The 24795-nt window shown below is 44.5% G+C and overlaps 1 protein-coding gene across 2 annotated transcripts in view; it reads right to left on the bottom strand.

Annotated features, from left to right (window-relative positions):
- Nucleotides 1-24186, bottom strand: part of Map7d2 (MAP7 domain containing 2) — an 87394-nt gene extending 63208 nt beyond the window's left edge. For both annotated transcript variants that reach the window (XM_048335741.1, XM_048335740.1), the window contains exon 1: nt 23981-24186. In XM_048335741.1, the coding sequence (XP_048191698.1) occupies nt 23981-24110 (130 nt within the window). In that variant the 5' untranslated portion in view covers nt 24111-24186. The remainder of the gene's footprint in view (nt 1-23980) is intronic.
- Nucleotides 24187-24795: the final 609 nt, after the last annotated feature.

Raw genomic sequence — 24795 nt, 5'->3', positions numbered from 1 at the left:
TGCTTGCCTAGCAGTGTCCAAGCCCTGAGTTCAAGCCCCAGGACTGGCAATTTTTTTTTAAAAGGCAATATTTATCCACTTTTAAAAAATTCTTCTTTTTTTTTGCCACTCCTGGGGCTTGAACTCAGGGCCTGAGCACTGTCCCTGGCTTCTTTTTGTTCAAGGCTAGCACTCTGCCACTTTGAGCCACAGCGCCACTTCTGGCTTTTTCTGTTTATGTGGTGCTGAGGAATCGAACCCAGGGCTTCATGTATGCGAGGCAAGCACTCTACCACTAGATCATAGTCCTAGCCCTAAAAATTCTTTTTTTAATTAATTTACTTTATTGTTACTATTGAGATGATGCACACAGGGATTGCAATTACATGAGTCAGGTCATGAGTACATTTCCTTTCCTACAGCGTCTGCTGTTCACTTCCATCAGTGTCCAGTGAGCTCTACTGCTGCACTTTTTCACCCTTTTCCCCTAGGGTTCTGTGCCTCCCCCCCCCCCCACCTTCCGGAAGATATACACAGAAATACACCATATTCAAGAAGCTTGTTAAGGTGTCTGATAGCCTCACTGCATGTAATTTGTTCCCCTGGAATGGCTCCAGCTAAGTGTATCTTTAGTAGTGGTAAAAGGGTTTGAAAGCAATCACCACGACACAAACTTGCCCAGCGCCACCTCCTGGAGGAAAGTGGGAAATCCCCGTGGGAACGTGCAATGGATTGGGAGCCAGAAGGCTTGCTTGGTGAGGCTATTGTTTCAACTGGCAACTCCAAGGTCAAATACAGGCACCTGCTATCACAAGGCCCTAGTGCACAAAAGAGGCCCCTCTCTCGTCGACGACATTAGTACAAATTATACCCTTAATCATATACTCTGCAGATGAAAACAATTTACAATGTGTCTTACAACAAATATTCTGCCCACTGAGGAGAAAAAGAGAAAAAAGGATGGATGGAAAAAACTTGGGATTCCTGTAAAAACCCACAAGCACTTGAAAATTGAGTTTACTTGATTTGATCAGCACTAAAGGTAGTCTTACACATTTGATCAAAGTTATTAAAAACATAGCATTTCCCTTAGGGTATGATTTTACCATAAAGAATTGGAAAAATGCAGGCTGTCTTACAACTGCAGTCACGGTGTCCTTTTTATAGTAACAGGAAGGATGTCTGTGTTTCCAAGGTAACCCAAGGTTTTGCTCATTCAGTACAGCACTGAATGCTTTTAGTGAGCACAGTATCAATTTTTTTCCCTACTATTTCAAAATTGGAGTTCTCTTCTAGGGGCGGGGAATGATAGTTCTATACATACCATATATAAGCCAAAATGGTCACTGAATCTAAGAAACAAAGATAAAGAGCAAGTACTATATATATTTACTATATGTAGTATATATGCTATGTATAGCATATATACATATTTACTATATATATATATTCTATTCTCATGTTTTTCTTCAGATGTTTCCTATTCAGACCAAGAGGAAGCTATTCAGTCCAATCCACTCTAAGACCTAGATTCTATGCAGAAAAGGGTCCACAGAGAACATGTAAAAGCTAAAGGTATTTCAAATACAGGAGGAAACTGTAATATAGTCTAGTCTTTCTTACAGTCCCCTCTTTAAGCTTCTTTTTTCCTTCCCCTGTCCTTCAAACTGAAGATGTCCACCCTGTATTCAATCCTGTCCTTCCGTGGACCCCAACAAGACACCAGCTCACCCATCTTAGTTCCATAGTGAATGGACAATCCAGACAAGAGCTTAGGAGAATGTAAATGCAAAGGATGAATTTTAACATGGAGAGGTGGATGCTATACAAATACTGTGTAGGGGGCTGGGAAGGTGGCTTAGTGGTAGAGTGCTTGCCTAGCATGCATGAAGCCCTGGGTTCGATTCCTCAGTATCACAGAAACAGAAAACACCAGAAGTGGTGCTGTGACCCAAGAGGTAGAGTGCTAGTCTTGGGCAAAAGAAGTTCAGGGACAGTGCACAGGCCTTGAGTTCAATCCCCAGGACTAGCAAAAGAAAAACAAATACTGTGTGAGTGTCTGAACTGGGTGCTACTCAGGAGGCTGAGATCTGAGGATCACAGTTCAAAGCCAGCCCAGTCAGGAAAATTTGCCCAATTAATTACCAAAAATCCAGAAGTAGAGCTGTGGCTCCAGTAGTAGAGCACCAACCAGTCTTGAGCCCAGGGACAGCACCCAGGCCCTGAGATCAAGCCCTAAGACCATCACCACAAACAAACAAAAAAGTGTCTGAATAGAGGTGGGTAGAGAAAAATGATAGGAAATGATTAGAAAAATCAGTAAGCTCTGACCTTTTGATAATACTTACTATTCATTGAGCTCTTACTCCAGGTGCTGGGTCAAATGCTTTCCACATATTGCCTTATTTAAATGACAAGAACTCCATGAAGTCTGATTTATTACTCTCCCTTTCACAAAGGAAGTGAGTCTCTTGTTTGTTTGCCAGTCCTGGGGCTTGAACTCAGGGCCTGAGCACTGTCTCTGGCTTCTTTTTGCTCAAGGATAGCACTCTACCACTTGAGCCACAGAGCCACTTCCGGCCTTTTCTGTTTATGTGGTGCTGAGGAATCGAACCCAGGGCTTCTTGCATACGAAGCAAACATTCAGCCATTAGGCCATATTCCCAGCCCGAGGGGGGTGTTGTAAGAGGTGAATAAACTTGGGTCAAGGTCCCATAAGCAGTGAAAGAAAAAGAACTGAGGGCTGGGGATATGGCCTAGTGGCAAGAGTGCCTGCCTCATATACATGAAGCCCTGGGTTCAATTCCCCAGCACCACATATACAGAAAACGGCCAGAAGTGGCGCTGTGGCTCAAGTGGCAGAGTGCTAGCCTTGAGCAAAAAGAAGCCAGGGACAGTGCTCAGGCCCTGAGTCCAAGCCCAGGACTGGCCAAAAAAAAAAAAAAAAAAGAAAAAAAAGAACTGAGACTCAAACTAAGGCTCTCGGGCTACAGGAACAAACAAAAAATCATACTGACCCTAACAGGTTTTCAAAGCCACTAACACTGCTCGCCATGCTAAATACATGTACTTGCAGATTCTGCAGCTGTAATTTGATTATTAACTATTAGTTCTGTTTGTGGCGGATAAATTTACACATCCGGATACCATTACATTCAGAAGGTCGACATTTGATTTGTGTCCTCGCGCTCATTTCTATGAACCACAGGCTGAATGAAATCTCAGTTCATCAGTTCCCAGACAATGTCACAGATCACAGCGCAGCTTGCAGCCAGCCGTTCTCTTGCTGGTCTAGCTCTGCAGCCTCTGCAGACCAGCCAGGGAAAAGAAAGCCGCACTCCCAGTGACAGAATGCAAGCAGGTGGAATGTAGGGCATTGCCGAACCCAAACACCCTTGTGTGTTCATTCCTTGCATCACATCCATCAATTCATCTGGTTTGGGAAACTAGTTAAGAAAGATTTAGGGGCTGGGGATATGGCCTAGTGGCAAGAGTGCTTGCCTCGCATACATGAAGCCCTGGGTTCAATTCCCCAGCACCACATATACAGAAAACGGCCAGAGGTGGCGCTGTGGCTCAAGTGGCAGAGTGCTAGCCTTGAGCAAAAAGAAGCCAGGGACAGTGCTCAGGCCCTGAGTCCAAGCCCCAGGACTGGTAAAAAAAAAAAAAGAAAGAAAGATTTAGCCAGACATTGGTGGTTTATGGCTAACTAGTGAGGATGAGATCTGAGGATTGACGTTCAAAGTCAGCCCAGGCAGGTAAGTCCATGAGACTCTTCTCTCCAATTAACTACCCAAAATCTGGAAGTGGAGCTGTGGCTCAAGTGGTAGTACACTAAACTTAAGCAAAAGAGTTCAGGGACAGCACCCAGGCCCCGAGTTCAAGTCCCAGGACCAACACGCAGACACACACAAAAGATAGGGAAGGAAGAGTGGTATTTGATATTGTAATCTGGAGGAGAAAAATTAAACATGGATGTAAGACTGGCCCATAGTCCGTTGTGATGCATTAGATTAGCGGTTGGCTTACCCAAGACTGGGAGATGTGAGCAGGCAAACAGGGAATGACTGCTAATGATTGAATATGGATTGTCCTTTCAGGGTGATGAACATGTTCTGGAATTGTGGTTACAGTTGTACAACTCTGAATATGGTAAAAGAAAAAAAATTACCCTTTGAGCCAAATGCCAGGGGCTCATGTCTATAATCCTAGCCACCGAGGAGGCTGAGACCTGAGGATGGAAGCCAGCCCGGGCAGGATAGTCTGTAACACTCTTGACCTCCAACTAACTAACCAGCCAAAAGCCAAAAGTGGAGCTGTGGGTCATGTGGTAGAGCAGTAGACTTGAGCAAAACGCTCAGGGGCAGTGACTAGGCTTTCCTTGAATTCAAGCTGAGGGACCAGCTGGAAAAAGATGCTTAAAACCTAAAACATAAAACCACAATCATGTTGGTCCCCAGTGACTCACGCCTGCAATCCTAACTACTCAGGAGGCTCAGACTTGAGGATCGTGGTTCAAAACTAGCCTGTGCAAGAAAGTCAGTATGACTCTTATCGTCAATTGACAACCAAAACAATTTGGAATGCAACTGTGGCTCAGAGTGGTAGAGCACTAGCCTTGAGCCAAAAGAGCTCAGGGACAGCGCCCAGGCCCTGAGTTCAAGCCCCATGACGGACAAGAAAATAAGATGAAGTACAAGCAAAAAGCATAGCACTCTGGCATTTATGAGTGACATATAAGAAGAACAGTGAATGAGGTTTACTCTATGCTCCTGAGGAAAGCAATCTGAAGATCAAATAGTTAAGATATTCATTGCAAGAACAACAACAACAACAACTTCGTTGTATATTTGAAAACACAAGTAGCTGCAGAATTTGAGATGAGAACTAGAGAAGGAACAGAAGCAGGGCTGAGTCGGGCTTTCCGAGCACTGCTGGGGAGTCTGACCCATTTGTGAGGTACTTCAACATCCCGTTCCATAAAAGAAGGCCTCCTGAGTAGCTGAAAATATGTCAGGCAGCAAGGGAGCCTTTCTTAAGTTCAGGCCTCCAAGCCTCATGGTGGCCAGCATATTCTTCCTAAGATTGTGAAGCATTTCAGGCCCTTTTATTACAAATAACATATTTTGGGGGGGGGGGGGCTGGGAATGTGGCCAGGTGGTAGAGTGCTTACCTAGCATACATGAAGCCCTGGGTTCGATTCCTCAGTACCACATATACAAAAAAGCCAAAGGTGGCACTGTGGCTCAAGTGGTAGAGTGCTAACCTTGAGCAAAAAAAAAACAAAAAAAAGCAAGCCAGGGACAGTGCCCAGGCCCTGAGTTCAAGCCCCAGGACTGGCAAAACCACCACTACCACCACCAACAGCAACTTATTTTTCTTTTTGTGCAGTACTTCGTCTTGAATAGAGGACCTTATTGTCTCTTTTGATGATTTTGCTCAAGGCTGGTGCCCTACCACTGAAGCCATGTCTCTAGTTCCAGCTTTAAGCTGGTTAACTGGGATTAAACTTCTCAAATTTGTCTGCCTGGGCTGACTTCAAAGGTTAAACCTCAGATCTCAGCCTCCTGGTTAGCTAGGGTTATAGGGATGAGCTACAGGAACAGGGGTTTCTAGTCTTTGTACAACATGCAAAAAGTACTTAATATCACTGAGCTACACATTTACATAGGTAAAATGATCAAGTTCATGTTATGTATAATCACAATAAAGAAGGGGTTAAAAAAACAAAACTAGAAGCTGGGCCCTAGAGGCTCACACCTGTAATCCTAGGTACTCAGGAGGCTGAGATCCAAAGGTCCTGATTCAAAGCCAGCCTGGGCAGGAAAATCCAAGAGACTCTTATCTCCAATAACCACCAGAAAACTGGAAGTGGCGCTGTGGCTCAAGTAGTAGAGCGCTAGCCTTGAGCAAAAGAGCTCGGAGACAGTGTCCAGACCCTGAGTTCAAGCCCCCCAACAGACAAAAAACAGAAACACACACACACACACACACCCTTAAAATCCTTAGATTGGATACACCAGGAGTAAACTGGGAACAATAAAAGCCTTTCAAACTTAAAAAGTTTGCTAGTTTCAGCCCTAGGCCTTGAAAACCAAATTTAAAGATCCCTTCATTCTTTATGGAGCTAAAAGGCAGGGTGTGGCACTAAAGTTCTTATTCAAAGGTGGGAAGAATTCTGCAGCCCAAGGCTTACTTTTCAAACCTGTTAGATGCAATCACCTTTGGATCTGCATTTGAAGTATAAAATCTTATTTCTCTTAAGTTCTCTGGTGCACAGTCCATATCTATGCACAGCACTGAATCTGTTTTGCTTTCTACAGTTAGTCTGTCTAGTCTAAGTTCATTTGGACCTTTAGAAAGAAAAGATAAAATTTAAATCCTCTTTAAGAGAAAGAAACTATCCTTATGTAAGAATGTCCAACTTCCCAGCAACATCTATAGTGAGGCAGCACTTAAGACTTCAGAAATGAGTATCTCTGTTGTATCACAAATGTAAGGAAGCCAAAATATTCTAAAGTTGAACATTCAAGGAGGTATTTATAAGTCTAAAGCTGAATGCACTATCTATGTACATTGATGTTTTCCTCTATTGAGCAGCCTACAAGTAGCAGGACACAGGTGTCCTATACCTGCAACCCTAGCCACGCACGAAGCTGAGATCTCAAGATCCAAATCCCAAGCCAGTTCAGACACTTGTCCGACTCTTATCTCCAATTAGCCAGCAAAACCTCACAAGTGGCGCTGTGGCTTAAGTGGCAGAGCACTAGCCTTGAGCAAAACAGCTCAGCGACATTGCACAGGCCCTGAGTTCAAGCCCCAGGACCGGCATGCACATGCACATGTGCACAGGAGTGTGAGCAGAAACACACACACACACACACACACACACACACACACACACACATCCCAAGTATAAAACAATCCCCTAGATTACACTGTCTCCTAAAATTCTGCAAAGATGGGCATGGCCTCTATCTGCGCTGCCCAGTACACAGTAGCCTCTGACCACATGGGCTACTGAACATTTGAAATATAGCTAATGCAACCAAGAAACTGAACGTGAATGGAGCCACTTAATCTCCATAATTCAGATACAGCAGGAAGGAGCAGACATGTAAGAAGTCACGTGGACTCCATAGACATGGAGATTCCAAGGCCATGAAGACTCAAGGGCCCTCCCCCATGTGCTACCCTGTTTCACACCAACCTGTGGAGCATATTTGTAATTATTCAATTAACTAAAACTGTAACAAACAGTATGTCTTTAAACAGAAGCCAGTAAGCCTGGCGCAGACACAGACTTAATACTATGAGATAATATTTTTCTCCAGAAACCTATTCCCTTCTTTGTTTTTTTGTTGGCCGTGGGGCTTGAACTCAGGGCCTGAGCACTGTCCCGGGGCTCTTCAGCTCAAGCCTAGCGCTCTACCACTTGAGCCATAGCCCTCTGAGTAGCTAGGATGACAGGCGTGAACCACCGGACCTGTTCCCTTTTGATCCAAGTATCTGCCAGCAGGTTTTGGTAGAAGACTGAGTTTTCTCGTCCATGAGGATGAAGTCCTCTGCTCCATTTGTGAAGTTCCCCCCACCCCCACACACACTCTAGAGGGTCAAAGTCACACCAAGGTACATAAACACTGCCAATAAACCAGCAGCCTGGAAAAGATAAGACTATGGGCTTGGATCCTTACAGCCCTCCTGCAAACCAGGTGTGCCCAGGAAAGTAGAGGAAGGAGGGAAAGTAGACAGAAAGTGACTGCTCTCATTAGGAAGTCACCATCCTGTCTGCTTTTTCCTCTTCTACCAATCCCACCTTCTTCATTTCTCTCTCTAGTGGCAAGACATCAGCACCCATCATCTTGTGTCCAGGGGAAATTCATTTCCATTCTGGCTTCACTTTCCTCACCCATTGTGGCCTCAAGTTTCCAAGGAGAAATCCATACCATTTCCTGAAAAACAGTACTCACCTTCGCGTCTTTCCTTCTGCAAAATGAAGTAGCAGTTTGGCGCTACAGAAGCCTAGTCCTAGGGGAAGGAAAACCTGTGACCCAGTAAAAGATTAGAACCAGGCTCCCCAGAAGCCTGCCGGAACTACATTCCTCTCATTTACATACAAAATGAAGTCATTTCCAACCAATGCCCTTAAGGAGTTGAGACCTAAATGGGGGTATTACTCACTTACAGATTAACTACCTTGAGAAAGACAACAAGCATGCAGAATTTAGAAGCCAGGGTCTTTGTGCTGCTCCTATTTTGATTGTGGGGACCAGATGCTGGGATTTCATTTACACCTTTAGCTCTGCTTCCCCACTCTGCTGAAGAATGCCCTGTAAGCATCCCAAGAGTATTTACACATCTGATACTTGGTCTCATGAAGAAGTGTTCAGTTTGCTCAAGACAGGCACATCAACAAATATCCATAATGCAATGTGAGAAAGTGGCAATGAAGTTATCACTAACCTACCGGTGGACACACTGCTTCAAGTAGTCACCATGGATATAGATACTCACGTCCTCACCAGGATGCGTACCATTCAAAAAATCTGACACACCTGAACACTGGTGGCTCACACGTGTAATCCTAGCTACGCAGGAGGCTGAGAGCTTAGGACTTTGGTTTGAAGCCAGCCCAGGCAGGAAAAATCCATGGGAATCTTATCTCCAGTTAACTACTAAAAAGCCAGAAATGAAGATCGTGGCTCCAAATGCTACAGCACTAGCCTAGAGCACTAAAGCTCAGGGACAATGCCCAGGCTTGGAGTTCAAGCCCCAGGACTGCCAACAACAACAATTCTGACAATGCCAGTGCAGACAAAGATGTGGACAAATTAGACCTCTCCCTGGGGAAATACAAAATGCCTTCAGTGATACAGTGACAAACTAATATCCTCCCAGAGATACTCTGGCTGGTCCCCAGAACCTATTATATGGAAAAAGGCTTTGCAGATGTAAATAAGGCTCTTGAGATGAGAGGTTATGTAGGATTTGGAGGTGAGGCCCCAGGCAATCACAGGGGAGGTAGGAGAGTTAGAGTCAGCATGAAAATGTAGCAATGGAGCAGATATTGGAGACAGAGAATCCAAGATGTCGTGCAGCTGCCCTGAAAAATGAAGGAAGGGCCATGAGCCACGGAGTGTAGGGAACAGATTCTTGCCTACAGTGTTCAGAAAGCCTCAGTGGACCTCTGCCTTTTAGGACATCTAACATCCACAATCAAAAGATAATTTATCTGCTGTAAACCACTAAATTTGTGGTCATTTGTCATAGCAGCAAATGAGAATGAGTAGGAGCCACTCAGTAAAATGGTTTGACAATATCTGCCAAAGACAAACACATGCTTTATGACTAGGCAATTTCCTTTCTAGGCACATAGGCAAAAGAATGTGTTTGCATAGACACCAAGATATGTATACAAGCATCGTGTTCATAGTAGTTTTAATTAGAGAGCTAGAGGGAGCAAGAGAGAATGGAAATATTCTAACTTCCCATCAGTAAGAGAATATAGATAGAATAAATTTTTCTATCATCTCACAATATGCTAATTAAGAAATAAAAATAAAAAACTGGGAATGTGGCTTAGTGGTAGAGTGATTGCCTAGCATGCATGAAGCCCTGGATTCGATTCCTCAGTACCACATACACAGAGAAAGCCGGAAGTGGTGCTGTGGTTCAAGTGGTAGAGTGCTAGCCTTGAGCAAAAAGAAGCCAGGGACAGTGCTCAGGCCCTGAGTCCAGGCCCTAGGACTGGCAAAAATGAATGAATGAATGGATGAATCATTGGTACCTTTAACAGCATGTGTTTATCTTACAGACATAATTGAGTAGGGAAAAAACCCACACACATGATGTGAAAGTTCTGGAAATGGGTAGTGATGCAGTAGCACAACTATATGAATGTTATTGATGCCATTGAAGCATACACTTAACATTTACATGCAAATGTAACTTTTATGGTAAATAGATTTTGTTTTATGTATATATATGACCATAATAAAAAGTATACACTACATTAATCTATTTGATGAAGTCCAAATTAAGCAAGACCAATCTATCGTGAAAAAAATGAGAAGAGTAGCTACTGTAGGAGGGTAATGACTAGGCAAGACAGGACTTTCTGGGTAGTAGAAATGTTTAATTTCTTGATCTAAAGTTTAATTTCTTGGATACATGAGTGTATCATAAAAAACGTATCACATTCTACATTTAAGATTTGTGCAATAAACTTCCAAATGCTAGCCCCAATTTTATTTGCACACAATTCACCTGAATTAATATAATCAACACTGTAATAAAAAAAAATGAAAGAGAAAGGGGAAAAGAACATCAGAAGTATGTGTGTCAGGGAAAAATACTGAGGAATGAATCGGGTAAACAAAATATAAGGCCAGCAGACACAGAGACGAAGAGAGTCCTTATCCAACAGAACCTAGCCAAGTGCAAGCGGTTGTAAAATGTGCCGGACCCCTAACAGCTAGTGATCACTAGCTACAGAAAGAAGGCCGGCTCCATCCTACCAGCCTGGAAACCCCATGACCACACATTTAGACTATACTCTCTAGGAAGTGCAAGGGAGACAGAGGAGCTAACATCAAGAGTGGCATGGCTGGGGCTGGGGATATAGCCTAGTGGCAAGAGTGCCTGCCTCGGATACACGAGGCCCTAGGTTCGATTCCCCAGCACCACATATACAGAAAACGGCCAGAAGCGGCGCTGTGGCTCAAGTGGCAGAGTGCTAGCCTTGAGCGGGAAGAAGCCAGGGACAGTGCTCAGGCCCTGAGTCCAAGGCCCAGGACTGGCCAAAAAAAAAAAAAAAAAAAAGAGTGGCATGGCTGGTAATAATTAAGTATATATCTAGGATAGTCCTAGCAGATGATCACAGTAGCTCAATAGCTATGTACATATGATCACATAGGATGATGCTAAGCATAAGATGATGCTAAGCAAAGTGTAATTGTAACCCCTCTGTACATCACCTTGACAAAAAAAATATTTTTCAAAGTGGCAGGATGGGGCTGAGAATGTGGCTTAGTGGTAGAGTGCTTGCCTAGCATGCATGAAGCCCTGGGTTCCATTCCTCAGCACCACATACACAGAAAAAGCCAGAAGTGGCGCTGTGGCTCAAGTGGTAGAGTGCTAGCCTTGAGCAAAAACAAGCCCCAGAACTGGCAAATAAAGAGAGTGGCAAGATGGCTTTGTGAAAGGGAAGGTAATCTACACGGGGGTGCAGAGCCTCTTCAGGCTCTCACACCAGAGTCTGACCTAATGCACGGGCTAGAAAGATGAGATCATGAGATGAAGGAAGCCACGCTTCTGAGCTTGGCTGTAATTGGGGGTGGAGGACCCTCAACCTACTTGGCTTATGATCCCACTGTTAGGTCCTCTCCCTGAGGGCTACATGCAGATGCCCCCACCTCATTAAGTCTCCACCCAGTTACCTGGGTAACCTGCAGACCTGGAGGCAGTTACCTCCCCTTTCCCTGAGGTCACCTCCTAATCCACCTGGCCACACCCCTTGCCCCTGCCCTAAATAAAGCAGGGCTGGGTGGGGGTCTCTCTCTCTCTCTCTCCCTTCTCTCCAGCCATGGATCATCTTGGCCACAGGCCAGCAGTTCGGTAATAAACTTTCTTTCCTGCCTGAATACCGCGTGGCGTTCTCTTTTACCGGCTACCTACTTGAAAAACCTAACACCCACCAGGAAAAGTAAAGAGCAAGCATATCTTTCTGTCTATAGGGCTACAACATCAGAGCTGGAAAACACAAGGAGCATCACCTACTGCACTGTGATTTACAGACGAGCAACTGTATTCTCAGGCCAGTGCCTGAAGCCAGCTTGTGAAGAGCAAGCTGGAACAAGAGTGAGGCTTATCTACTTTAGTGAGCACGTCCTAGAGAACAGATTAATTCAGCTATGGTACACAAATAGCCCCAACTGCCCTCACCAACCTCAGGTCCCATCGTGGGGTTCTTTCTCATAGTCCAGATTCCTGATAATTATACTTGCCAGTTGTTTTGCTGGAAAAGTTCCCCCTACAACTCACCCAAATTCTTTTGTGTGGGGGTGTGCTATACCTAGGGCTTGAACTCAAGGCTTGAGTGCTATCCCTGGCTCAAGGCTAGAGCTCTACCACTTTGAGCCACAGCACCACTTCCGGTTTTCTGGTGGTTAATTGGAGATAAGAGTCTCATGGACTTCCTGCCTACGCTGGCTTTGAATCGCAATCCTCAGATCTCAGCTTCCAGAGTAGCTGGGATTGTAGGTGTGAGCTACCAGCACTGGGCTAAAAATGTTGTTGTTGTTGTTTCTTAATTTAAAAAGATACCAAGCCAGGTGCTGGTAGCTCCTGCTTGCAATTCTAGCTCCTCAGGAAGCTGAGATCTGAGGATGTGACTCCAAGCCAGCCCAAGAAGGAAAGTCCATGAGACTCTTATCTCCAATTAACCACCAGAAAACTGGAAGTGGCGCTGTGGCTCAAAGTGGTAGAGCGCTAGCCTTGAGCACAAAAGCTCAGGGACAGTGCCTGGGCCCGGAGTTCAAGCCCCAAGACCAGCACAAAAAAATCCACACAAATAAATTTCAGTTTGTCCATTCTCCACAGCCACATGAAGCCAGTGGCTCTCACAAGGAACAGTTTGGAACTAGAACATGTTCCTCTTCATGGAGTGTTCTACTGGACAGCACTGTATCTTATGGTCCAGTCTGCTTGAATTGATTATAATTAGCTCTCACTCTGAAACCATCTTTACCTGCCCAAGAGGAAAGAATCCTTCAACTTTTAAGGAATAAAGATAAAATTAGGTCCCCCAAAGGATATCTGACATTCTTCAGTAGAAGCCACTGAATCCCATCAGGCTGTTCAGTTGAAACTGAGAGAAACCAAATACAAGACAACTCAGAGAAACTAAGCTGAGCAAGGCATAGTAGCACAGTCCATTTCTTTCCCTTGTTTTTCTATAAAAAGAGTTAATTTCACCCAGAAGATTAGGGATATGTAGAAATTAATGGACCATTAATAAGAAGCCATTATTCTTTAGGAAATAAAAAACTCATAACTAGTGAAAATAAAATCAAGTGAAGTGGAAATTTAAGTGGGTGAGGGGGGGTGAAGAACAGGACATTTTGCACTAAGAAAACTATAATTAGAATTAGAAAGGTTTTTTTTTTGGTCTGAAGACATAACTAAACTTGCCTAAATCATATTTGCTATCTAGTTAATGAAAATAATCACTGTTATATTTGGTTCTTAATACTTACCTCTATTGGGAGAAAATTACCAAAGTACAGGAACACTTCCATGTTTGACTGTCATATTTCACCACCAATTGTCACCCATGAATAGTGCCCAGGAAAACTGAGCACGTATAATTAATAAGGCAGACAAAGATCAAAATCTGCTAAAAGATGACACTAGCTCCCTGCACAGAGGCTGTTTGCTCCCTTTCAGTGGAATACTAAAAATGCTCTGCTAAGTGCTAAAGGAAGAGAACCTGCAGCAATTTCACTGAGGCACAGGTTGTTTTAAAAATAAGCACAGCAGAAAAATTCTGGTTGTCCCAATTGAAAACTCTAATGGTGATCTCAAGTTAATGGCACATGTGAGAGCATTATTTTGAAACAGGGATAGAGCACGGCTTAATAAAGGGCTTCAGGCACCTGGAGAAAAGACTCCAGCGGCAAAGGTATGCCATGCTCTGCGTTTATTAATTTCAGGTATGCATTTATGGCCCCATCCTTTCCGAAGGGATTAAAGTTGTTGATGCAAAACACAACCGAAATAAATAATATGAAAAGAGAGTGAGAAAAGAAAAACCAAAGACATGGCTATACAGGCAGAAAAATGGAGCTGAGAAGCAAGCCAATACAATACATCTGCCACAGCAATTTGGACTCTACATTAGACTGAAGAAATCACTGTCTTAAGATGAGGACTAACTGTTCCAGGGAGAACCTGGCCTAGCAGGGATTTGTCCTGCAGGCCCTGAAGTGGATTCTGGGTAACTGAGCTTGCCTAGTAAGACCATCTGTAACAATGCTAGCTAACTAAACCTTAAAACAAGGGTGGCAGAACCAGCCCCTAATACACGGGCATTGCCCACCAGTGTGGTCCCCAATTAGAGTATCCGTTGACATCAGCAGATTAGAATCAGCAGGCAGTTTAGGTGACAAGGCATTAGAAAGGCATGACACTGGCCCTGAGGGGAGATGACTACATCTCTCTCAACTCTGCAGGTTAGATTCTGCAACAGGACCTCAACTAAGGACCTGGTAGATCAGAGCTGGTTACTCTGGCTCTAATCTCTCATAGTTACAGTATCATAGTTTTTTATACCATGTTTTCTCTCAATGTCAGCTTAACAATTGCCATGAAGTCAAGCCTACCTCATTTCCAGTCTTCCAGGGCCCCAAGACTGGAATCTGTGTGAGGACTCCAGTAATTCCAGCCCCAGACACTCCCGTTGCCCATGCAAGGGAAAGTTGAAGCAGCTTTTTTTCCTTCAAGGGCCTGAGATTCGGGTCTGTTCTGCCTAACTGTACAGCAGATCTTTTTTTTTTTTTTTTGGCCAGTCCTGGAACTTAAACTCAGGGCCTGAGCACTGTCCCTGGCTTCTTTTTGCTCAAGGCTAGCACTCTGCCACTTGAGCCACAGCGCCACTTCTGGCTGTTTTCTGTATATGTGGTGCTGGGGAATTGAACCCAGGGCTTCATGTATACAAGGCAAGCACTCTTGCCACTAGGCCATATTCCCAGCCCAGATCATTTTATTAAAGCACCTCTCCATTTCCATGAGCCTCATCTATGCAGAAGAAACGCAAGCTGAACTTACAAACCTCAGTTTCATGCCATGCTTGATCAATAGTAGTGACCATTCCATCCAACTGTTTGTTCACTTAGATCATGGTTCAAAGCCAGGCTGGGCAGCAAAGTACAGAAGACTCTTATCTCCAATTAACTATCAAAAAAGTCAGAAGTACAGCTGTTTCTCATGTGGTAGAGCACTAGCCTTGAGCAGAAATGTGCAGGGACAGTGCCCAGGCCTCAAGTTCAAGCCCCCAGACTGGCATATACATACCAGAAAAAAAAAATCTAACTCAGGCTAGGAATGTGGCTTAGTGGTAGAGTGCTTGCCTAGCATGCATGAAGTCCTGCGTTCGATTCCTCAGTACCACATACACAGAAAAAGCCAGAAGTGGTGCTGTGGCTCAAGTGGTAGAGTGCTAGCCTCAAGAAAAATCTCAGGGACAGAGTGCAGGCCTTGAATTCAAGCAAACACACACACACACATACACCAAAAAATCCCTTATATGTAGGGTAGAACACACTAGGTGTAGTCTGATTTGCCATTTACTGTGTGCCCAAGAACAAATTATCTGGTCCTTCTTAACTTCCATTTATTTATCCATTGCAGTAGATAAGAAAAGACCACTAACTCTTTGCCAGGAATCCTTTGCAGTGGGTGTATGTGCTACTCCTATCAGGAGGTGGAATCTATTTCCTCTTCCCTTGCATCTGTGCTGATCTCAGGACTCACTTTGATCATTGAATGTAGCAAATGTGATACTTTGGTACTCACTGAACTCTATGTTGAAAATGAACTAAACAAGTTGTGGGTGGAGATGGGAGAGAAAAACTGGGAGAGGGTAAGGGAAGGAGAGACATTGTCCAAAAAGAAATGTACTCTTTACCTGACTTATGTAACTGTGACTCCTCTGTGCATCACCCTATAATAACAACTTTCTTTTATTATCAAACTGAATTACAGAGGTTACAGTTTCATACATTAGGCACTGGATACATTTCTTGTACTGTTTGTAATAACAACTTTTTAAAAGTGTTACTCTGGGACCTTTAAGCTCAGACCTTAAGAGAATTAGGTTTTGGTTTATAATAAATGTACATGAAAACTAAAAATTTAAGAAAAGAGCCAGCCAGGTGCGGGTGGCTCATGCCTGTAATCCTAGCTAGTCAGGAGGCTGAGATCTGAGGATTGTGGTTCAAAGCCAGCCCAGGCAGGAAAAGTCCATGAGACTCTTATCGCCAATGAACCAACAACCAGAAAACCAGAAACGGAACTATGGCTCCAAGTGGTAGAGTACTAGCCTGGAGTAAAGGAGCTCAGGGACAGAGCCCAGGCCCTGAGTTCAAGCCCCACAGCCGCCAAAACAGAAAACTGGGAAGTGTACTCCCTCCCTCTTGAAGCATAGCTGTGTCCACTGGACGGTGGTTAGACACCTGGCCAAGAAGAAGCCATCTTGGACATTTTGACCTCCGCTGAGCTCCTAGTTGACTGCTGTGGCAGTCCAAGTGGAACAGAAGACCTGCTCAACTGAGCAAACTTGTGAAGAATAGTAGGTTCTAGAGTGAGGATAAAAACAGTACGAAGAGGGGCTGTTAGAGAGTAAAATCATGTATAATAAGTGTTTATCATAGTGTTTGCCATGTAATTGCTGCAGTCACTGTTATTTGGGAAATTAAAATGAACACCTGTGCAGTAGTGTATATCACTACAGACTGCTGCGGAAGGTTACATTCAGGTTGACACCATTACAAGCATTTATTATCCATCTATGGTGCTCACTTACACCTGTTTTGTTTTGCTTAAATCAAAACCTAAACCTCACAATCACAAGGCTTTTAAAAAGAATTATGAAGTGAGGGAAGATAACAATAATTTTAAAATGGTTTAACAAAACACGTGAGGGAAGGATGGGTGAGAATGTTGAAAGGGGTGACAATGACCCAAGATATATTGTATTCATAAACTGCTATGTTAAGTGGAATTCCTTCGTACAACCACTTAGATAATAAAAAGGGGCTGGGAATGTGGCTTAGTGGTAGAGTGCTTGCCTAGCATGCATGAAGGCCTGGGTTCAATTCCTCAGTACCACACAAACAGAAAAAGCCAGAAGTGGCGGTGTGGCTCAAGAGGTAAAATGCTGGCTTTGAACAAAAGAAGCTCAGGGACAGTGCCCAGGCCCTGAGTTCAAGCCCCAGGACTGGAAAAAAAAGATAATAAGAAGAGGAGAAGGGGCTGGGAATTTGGCCTAGTGGCAGAGTGCTAGCCTTGAGCAAAAAGAAGCCAGGGGCAGTGCTTGGGCCCTGAGTTCAAGCCACAAGACCAAACAACAAAAAAGAGTGAGGGAAGGAGTAAGTAGGAGAGGGGCGTGTAAGAATGCTTTGTTAAGTGGCAACTCCTTTGTAGAACTATCTAAAGATAAAAGAAGAAAAATAAATAAAAAGGAGGAAAATTCCTAAGCAAGAAGAAAACGAATTTCCCAACAGAAAAGTAGATCAGGATTTTCGGTCAAACTGACCTCAGAAGCACACGTAGGGGAATCCAGACGCCCAGGAGCCTCAGAGGATGGGATGATAAAGGCCATTTTCCTAAGGGGCCACCTTAGATCTTAAATCCCTCCCTGAGCTGCAGTGCCCCAAGGGTATGTCCTCTCCTCTTCTGGTAGAGTTACCAATTACCTCCTCTTCTGGTAGAATTCTTTTCCTAAGAAGCTAGAGTTTTCAAACCCAAAGCCAACTAGGCAGTATTATCACATACATCGCATTAAATCCTCCCAACAAGGACTACTTTACCAAAGTCGCTCTAAAATTCATCTCTATTTTTCGCTTATTCAAATCAACCTTGTAAGCTGTTTGGCTAGACAATTAATGTAATCACTGCAGAAGATGTTTATTTGTGCATGCCAGCATCCAGGCTTAAACTGAAGAGACTTCTTGAGGATTCATTGGATCAGAGGGTCACACTTTTCTGATTTTTCAGCGAGGGCTGGTTTCCAACCTTCATCCTTAATTCTCAGCCCCTGAGAAGCTAGGATTAAAGGTGTGTGAGTCAACAGTACTGAGCTGAACTGTTCTTTATTAAAACAAAAATCTGACCCCGGGCTGGGAATGGGGCTTGGTGGTAGAGTGCTTGCCTTGCATGCATGAAGCCCTGGGTTCCATTCCTCAGTACCACATACACAGAAAAAGCTGGAAATGATGCTGTAGCTCAAGTGGTAGAGTGCTAGCTTTGGGCAAAAAGAAGCTCAGAGACAGCACCCAGGCAAGCCCAGAGTTCAAGTCCCAGGACTGGCCAAAAAAAAAAATTGAACCCCTACAAACCCAGCATGATGTCTCATGCCTGTAATACTCAGGAGGCTGAGATTGGGAGGATCACAAGTAGAGACCAGCTCAGGCAAAAAATAATCAAGACCCTCTTCTCAACCAATTTCTGGGGTGGTGGTAAGATCTAGTCACCCCAGCTAAATGGGAGGTTGACATCAGGCAGATAATGGTTCTAGACCAGTCTAGGGGAAAAAAGTTGATGAGAATCCATCTCAATAAAAGAAGCTGTGTGGTGAAGCAAACTTGTCAACCTAGCTTTTAACAGGATACATAAAATAGAAGGATGATGGCCTAAGTAAGGGCCCCAGGCAAAAAGTGAGATCTTATCTCAAAATAATCTAAAAAGGGATGGAGGCTGACTCCAGGATAAAAAGCCCTAAATTCAAACTCCTGGGGCTGGGGATATAGCCTAGTGGCAAGAGTGCCTGCCTCGGATACACGAGGCCCTAGGTTCGATTCCCCAGCACCACATATACAGAAAACGGCCAGAAGCGGCGCTGTGGCTCAAGTGGCAGAGTGCTAGCCTTGAGCAAAAAGAAGCCAGGGACAGTGCTCAGGCCCTGAGTCCAAGGCCCAGGACTGGCCAAAAAAAAAAAAAAAAAAACCCAAACTCCTGGACCACCACAAAAAAAAGACAAAACCTCTGTAACCCCTGGAGAAGGTAGAGGAAAAGAAGGTCAGATGTCAAAATGACATCACTGGGGTGTAGCTCTGTACTCTGTATTAGTGCATGTTTATCAGTAAAAATGACAGTGTTGGGGCTCAGGTAACCACCTCAAAATATGGTAGGAAACCAGAATATGCCACTCCAAAAAAAAACTACAGGAGAACTGTCATTCTGTGGAAGACATATATATGAAATTTACATTGATTAAAGTATTGATATCCAGAAGTGGGCTGCTCCAGACAACTTTTATTACTTGATACCTTATTTGCAAAACAAGCCAACCCTTTATTCACCCTATTTTCTCCCCTCACCAACCCCCACAATGCCAGAAGTCCCAATCCTTTATTCCTTTCTGTAGCTCAGGATTTTGTTTTGTTTTGGTTTTTTGCCAGTCCTGAGGCTTGAACTCAGGGCCTGAGCACTGTCCCTGGCTTCTTTTTGCTCAAGGCTAGCACTCTACCACTGGAGCCACAGCGCCACTTCCCACTTTTTCTATATATGTGGTGCTGAGGAATCGAACCCACGGCTTCATGTATACGAGGCAAGCACTCTACCACTAGGTTATATTCCCAGCCCCATGTAGCTCAGGATTTTATTTCAACTTCAACCACCTGGACCTTTTCTTTTTCAGGTCACATATTTTGAAGACTCCTGGGCAGGCACATGTAATTAAGTGTGATTTTTCTCCTGATAATCTGGTTTGATTGTTGATGTTGTTTTAGTGGTACTAGAGTTCGAACTCAGGGCCTCACGCTTGTTAGACAAGTGCTCTACTGATGAATCACATTGCCAGCCCTTTTTTGTGCTGTTTATTAGTTTTTCTTCTGTGCTGATATTGGGGTTAGAACTCAGGGCCTCATGCTCTCAGCTTGTTTTTTCATCCTTTACGGACATTAGATATAATATGCACACACAAGCTGAACATGTGCTTCTTAGATCCAAGCAGACAGAAATAATCATCAACAAAGATATCTCAGAACTAAACAACATCATTGACCAAATGGACTTCACAGACTTTAGGTAAAGTATTTTATCCAACAGCAGCAGAACATACATTCTTCTTGGCAGTCCCTTGAACTTTCTGCAAAACAGATCACATTGTAAGTCAAAAAAGTAAATCTTGCCAGGTGCCTGTGGCTCATGCCTATAATCTTCTCAATTCAGAAGGTCGAGATCTGAGGATCGTGGTTCAAAACTAGCCCAGGCAGCAATGTCCCTGAGACTCTGATCTCCAATTAACCACCAAAAAAGCCAGAAATGGAGCTGTGGCTCAAGTGGTAGAGTGGAGTGCCAGCCTTGTGTACAAAATCTCAGGGGGCAGTGTCCAGGCAGTTTAAGACCCTAGGACTAGCACATACACGTACACACACACGCACACACACAAATCTTAACAGAGAAAAAAAAACTGAAATAATTTCCTGTATCCATAACATACCATAATGGGATAAAATTTGCAATCAGTGGTAAAAGAAACTCCTGAGACTACATAAATAAATATATGTAGATTATAAAACACATTTTGGTGGTACTAGGATCAAAACTCAAGAGCCCTGAGGCTTACCTTCAAACCCAACAAGATATTCTTTTTAATTTAGCTTAATTTAATTTTTGTCAGTACCAGAATTCGAACTCAGGACCTTAAGCTTGATCAGTTTGCTTGCTTAATTGGAGCTCTACCACTTGAGCCACATCTCCAGCCTGCCTTTTTGGGTGGTTAACTGGAGATAGAATCTTGAGGACCTTTCTTCTGAAGGTAGGTTTTGAACCAGGACCTACCAGGTTTGAGCCTGCTGAGTAGCTAGGATTACAGGTATGAGCCAATGGCCCAATAATATACTTTTTTTTTATTGTCAAGATGATGCATATAGGGTTTACAGTAACATGCTTAAGGTAGTGAATACACATACATTTCTTGCCATATCTGTTATCCCCTTCCTCATCCAGTAATATACTTTTAAATCATCAGTGGTTCATCGAAAACCTCTGGGAAGAGATGTATATGTCATAAGAACAATGAAAAATTGCATATTAGGTAATTTCTATTCCAGGGGGAAGTAAAAGTAATGAAAGAAAGAACTGTTAGTAGATAATGAGAAAAGGCACAGTATTTCAATGCTGGCAAAACCTGTTGCTAGAGGAACCAACCAAAATTATTCCCTTGCTATCTTCTACAACAGCTCCCAGGGAAGCCACTCATCCACCCATGTCTCCCAAATGTGCCAACTAACACGACATGGCATTGCCACAGAGCCTAAACATCTCACACCTTTCTGTCTTCTACAGCCCCCTCAGCACTCAGAACAATGGTGGATCCTCTAGAAATCCAGTTAAGAATGAATTCGAAATGGTAAAGCCTTGAGTCAAATGGCTTTAAGAAATCACAAACACAGACACACACAGACACACACTCACACACACACACACATATTTTCTTTTCAGTGCTAGGGATTAAATCTAGGGTGAGCTTGAGACTAGATTATAATAAAACTCAGGAATCAAGATTTTTCTGAAGATGACAGTTGCTAAGTACCTGGCCCTATCAGCCACTGAAGAATGCACCATGGTACCACCTTTCAGCTAAATCGAGCATTACAGTTTTACCACACTAACATTAATGCACAAAGAAGTTTAACACTTTGAAACTTTCCCATAACATGTATTTCCATTATTTATAATTTCAAGTACAGGAAAAGGGCCTTAAATTAACCTTATTATGGTATACTAAATGAGTCTTTTTTTTTTGACTTGAACATTCACTTTATTTTTTTTATTTTTTTATATATATTTTTTATTATTAATTGAACATAAATTTTTTTACAAGGTGTTGTGCAAAGAGGGTGCAGTTACATAGTAGGGCAGTGTGTACATTTCTTGTGATATCTTACAACCTGTTTTTCCATCCCTTGTCTAGGTCAGGTAGACCCATATGCAATATACAATGTATCAAACACATATACAGTGTTCACAGACTTGGTCTCTACTGTCTCTCCGTCTCCCTTTGTTAACAGTCATATATCAGGGAGTAAATGAGTCTTATAATAAAAATACAATTAAGAATCCCCCTTAGCCGGGACCAGTTTAAAGTCTTCCAGTCTAGGCTATAGCTACATAGCAAGACTGTCACAAAACAAAACAAAAAACCAACAAAAAAGAAAGTGAAGCAAAGCTTCCCTTAAGTTTCTTTAAATAAATTAAAATCCAAGATAAACTGGAGCCAATTATACAGCCCCATCTCACCCCTCATTAGTACAATAAAACATATAAATATTTTAACTTTTCCACAAATGCAAACTCAAAACAACCTCTTCTTCTAAATGTTTCTTAAAAAATTATTTTATTGCTATTATGAGGGTGATATTCAGAGAGGTTACAGTTTCATGGTCTTTCCAATGTTTTATTCTATAGGGTCTACTCTGCCAGGAAGGCTCACTTCTACTGGGTGGATTTCTAGGTTCTTACCTACCAGATGCCTTTAGAGTTTCTCAAGCAAAAAGGATGAAAATAGAAGTACACATTTAAAAGGTATTTATATCATAACCCTGTGATACTTATTAAGCTCTGTAGTGAATAAAAGACATCATAAAAGTGCAAACTGAGATTGGCACAGGTGACTCAGGGACATAATCCTACCTACTCAGGAGGCTGAGACTTGTAAGATTGAGGTGCAAAGCCAGCCCCAGCATAAAAGTTCATGAGCTGCCATTTTCAATTAACCAACAAAATGCCGGAATGGAGGCGTGGCTCAAGCAGTAAGGAGCCACATGTGAGCTGGAAAAAATCCAGCAGGCCTGCCCAGCAAGTGAGCCCGGCAAGCAGGAGGCCCAGACTTCACAAGCCTCCATATCTGCACTTACACAACACACACACACACACACACACACGCACACGCACGTGCGCGTAAACTGCAAGTGATTTAAGCCCAACAGAAAATACTCTCCCACCCCCAATAAAAAGTACTATGTTTTAAAAACATTTCCAAGCCTGGCTTAGCACCAGGAAGCTCAAGATCCATTCTTCTGAGATTCTGTTTTTTGCCATACTGGGATTGAACCTAGGAACTTGGGCTTGTTAAGCAGAAGGTCTGTTGCTAGGGCTAGGCTCCCAGCCCCAAATTTTTTCTCTATTTTTTTCCCCTTGGTCCACTTCACATAAAACTGCTTCCATTTGGCTATATGGTAATTCCCTCAATCATAGAAAGACTTGGTCGATATTTAGACTGCGGTTAAAAAAAACAAAACATGTCCTAAAATAGCTCACATTATTAGTTTTTTAAAAATGAGGTACTGCCAGGAAAAACAGCACGAAATCAGTTTGTACGTTGCTTACGCCTCTGCACTACTTGGATTCACTTTACAGATTAGTACCAGTAGACGTGACGCCCATCAAATTCTGCCCAAGGTTCTCACGATCTCCCCGCGGCGCCTCTAAAAGACTAGATCAGCCCCCCAACAGCTCCCAGCAGCTCCCAGCTGCGGCCACGCGGGCTTCAGGAAGCCGCAGCTCAGGCCTGGCACCTGAGCCGCAGACCTCCCTCAGCTCTGGCATCCGGGCCGCAGGGCCTCCCCCTGGGCCCCGAGCCCGCTTCCCCCACCCCCTGCTCGGGTCGGACACGCCGGGCTGGCTTCCCCCTCGGAGCCCCTGCGACGACGTGAAGCCGCGCCACGCGGGGCCACCTTCACCCCGGGGCTGCAGTTCGGGTTCGTGCGCATTTTCCAGGACATGGAGAGGGCGAACGCGCAAACCCAGCCAACCCCCCACGAGTTGGCTCCCTCCACCTCAGATCCCCCCTTTCCACCTCCGATCCCTCCTGAATCCACCTCACATCTCCCATCTACCTGAGAACCCACCCACCCCATCTACCTCACACCCCACCCCCACCTCCAGCCACACAGGGCCAGCAGCCCAGAAGCTCCTTGGGCACCAAGCGTGGGCCCCAGTACCATCACCCCCAAACACACTTGTTACCCACCCTACACCACCCACAAGGACATCCACTCACCCAGCCACCTTAGGAGGGAACCTCACCATCCGCAGACAGGGTGCGGCCTCAGGACCTCGTTCCCAGTTGACCCCCAAATAGGGCAAAGGCGTTTATCTAAGCTCTGCGCCACCCCCCTCCCCCCTCCCCCCTCCCCAGGCTTTCTGACCGCGGCCAGGCGCAGTCCGCCCTCCTCCCGGGGGGTCCGAAGCCGTCCGGGCACTTGGAGGTTTTTACCTGCAGATCGGATACTGGATGGTGGCAAAGTCCGCACAGGGACTGACTCGGCTGATTTCCCGGAGAGCGGAGCGCCTCGAGTAGCCCCTTCAGCCCGGGATCCCGCTCTAGAACTGCCGCTGCGCTCCATCGGGATGCGCCGGCCGCACAGGCGCACTACCCAAGCCTCCGCGCTGCACTGGGCTCGTGCGTGTCCGCATGCGCAAGCGCCTTCACTCGGCGCGCGCGGTTCTCACACAGGTCCCGCACGCTGCGCTGGACCCTCGCGCACCAGCACGCGCTTTAGTTCTCACGCTACACGCACGCGCGCGCGCGCGCGCAGACAGTACCTGTGAAATATGCACAGGGCTTCTCATACCGACAGAGACGCTCCTCAGTTCTCCCGCGCTGTGCGCATAGAGTGCACATGTAATATGCATAATTTGTACTATGTATATTAGTACACAGGACCTTACACAGTATCAAACACACAGTGCACGGACATGCCAACCCCGTGCACCCATGCAACTTGCACAACTCTTCAATGCATATACATAGCAAGCACACACAACATACACACCCAGCAGTCTCACACCAAAACACAGGGCATACATACACTCATGGCATGTATAGATGTAGGGTGTGGTTTCTCAGTGGCCCCACGCATGTTAGTGTGTGTACATGTTTACACACTGGGTGTGGATGGGTAAACTGATCCCTGCAGCTCTGGATACAGTTCCAGGCTAGGTCCCCTCGGGTGGGCGGCACTCAGGCTAGTGCCACGTGGGCAGCTGTCATGAGACCTAGCCTCCAAGCACAATTAAGTTCCAGTTATT

Source organism: Perognathus longimembris, chromosome 28, assembly GCF_023159225.1.
Source record: "Perognathus longimembris pacificus isolate PPM17 chromosome 28, ASM2315922v1, whole genome shotgun sequence".
Lineage (NCBI taxonomy): Eukaryota > Metazoa > Chordata > Mammalia > Rodentia > Heteromyidae > Perognathus > Perognathus longimembris.
Note: the sequence above shows the minus strand (reverse complement) of the source record. Positions and strands in the feature narration are given on the sequence as shown.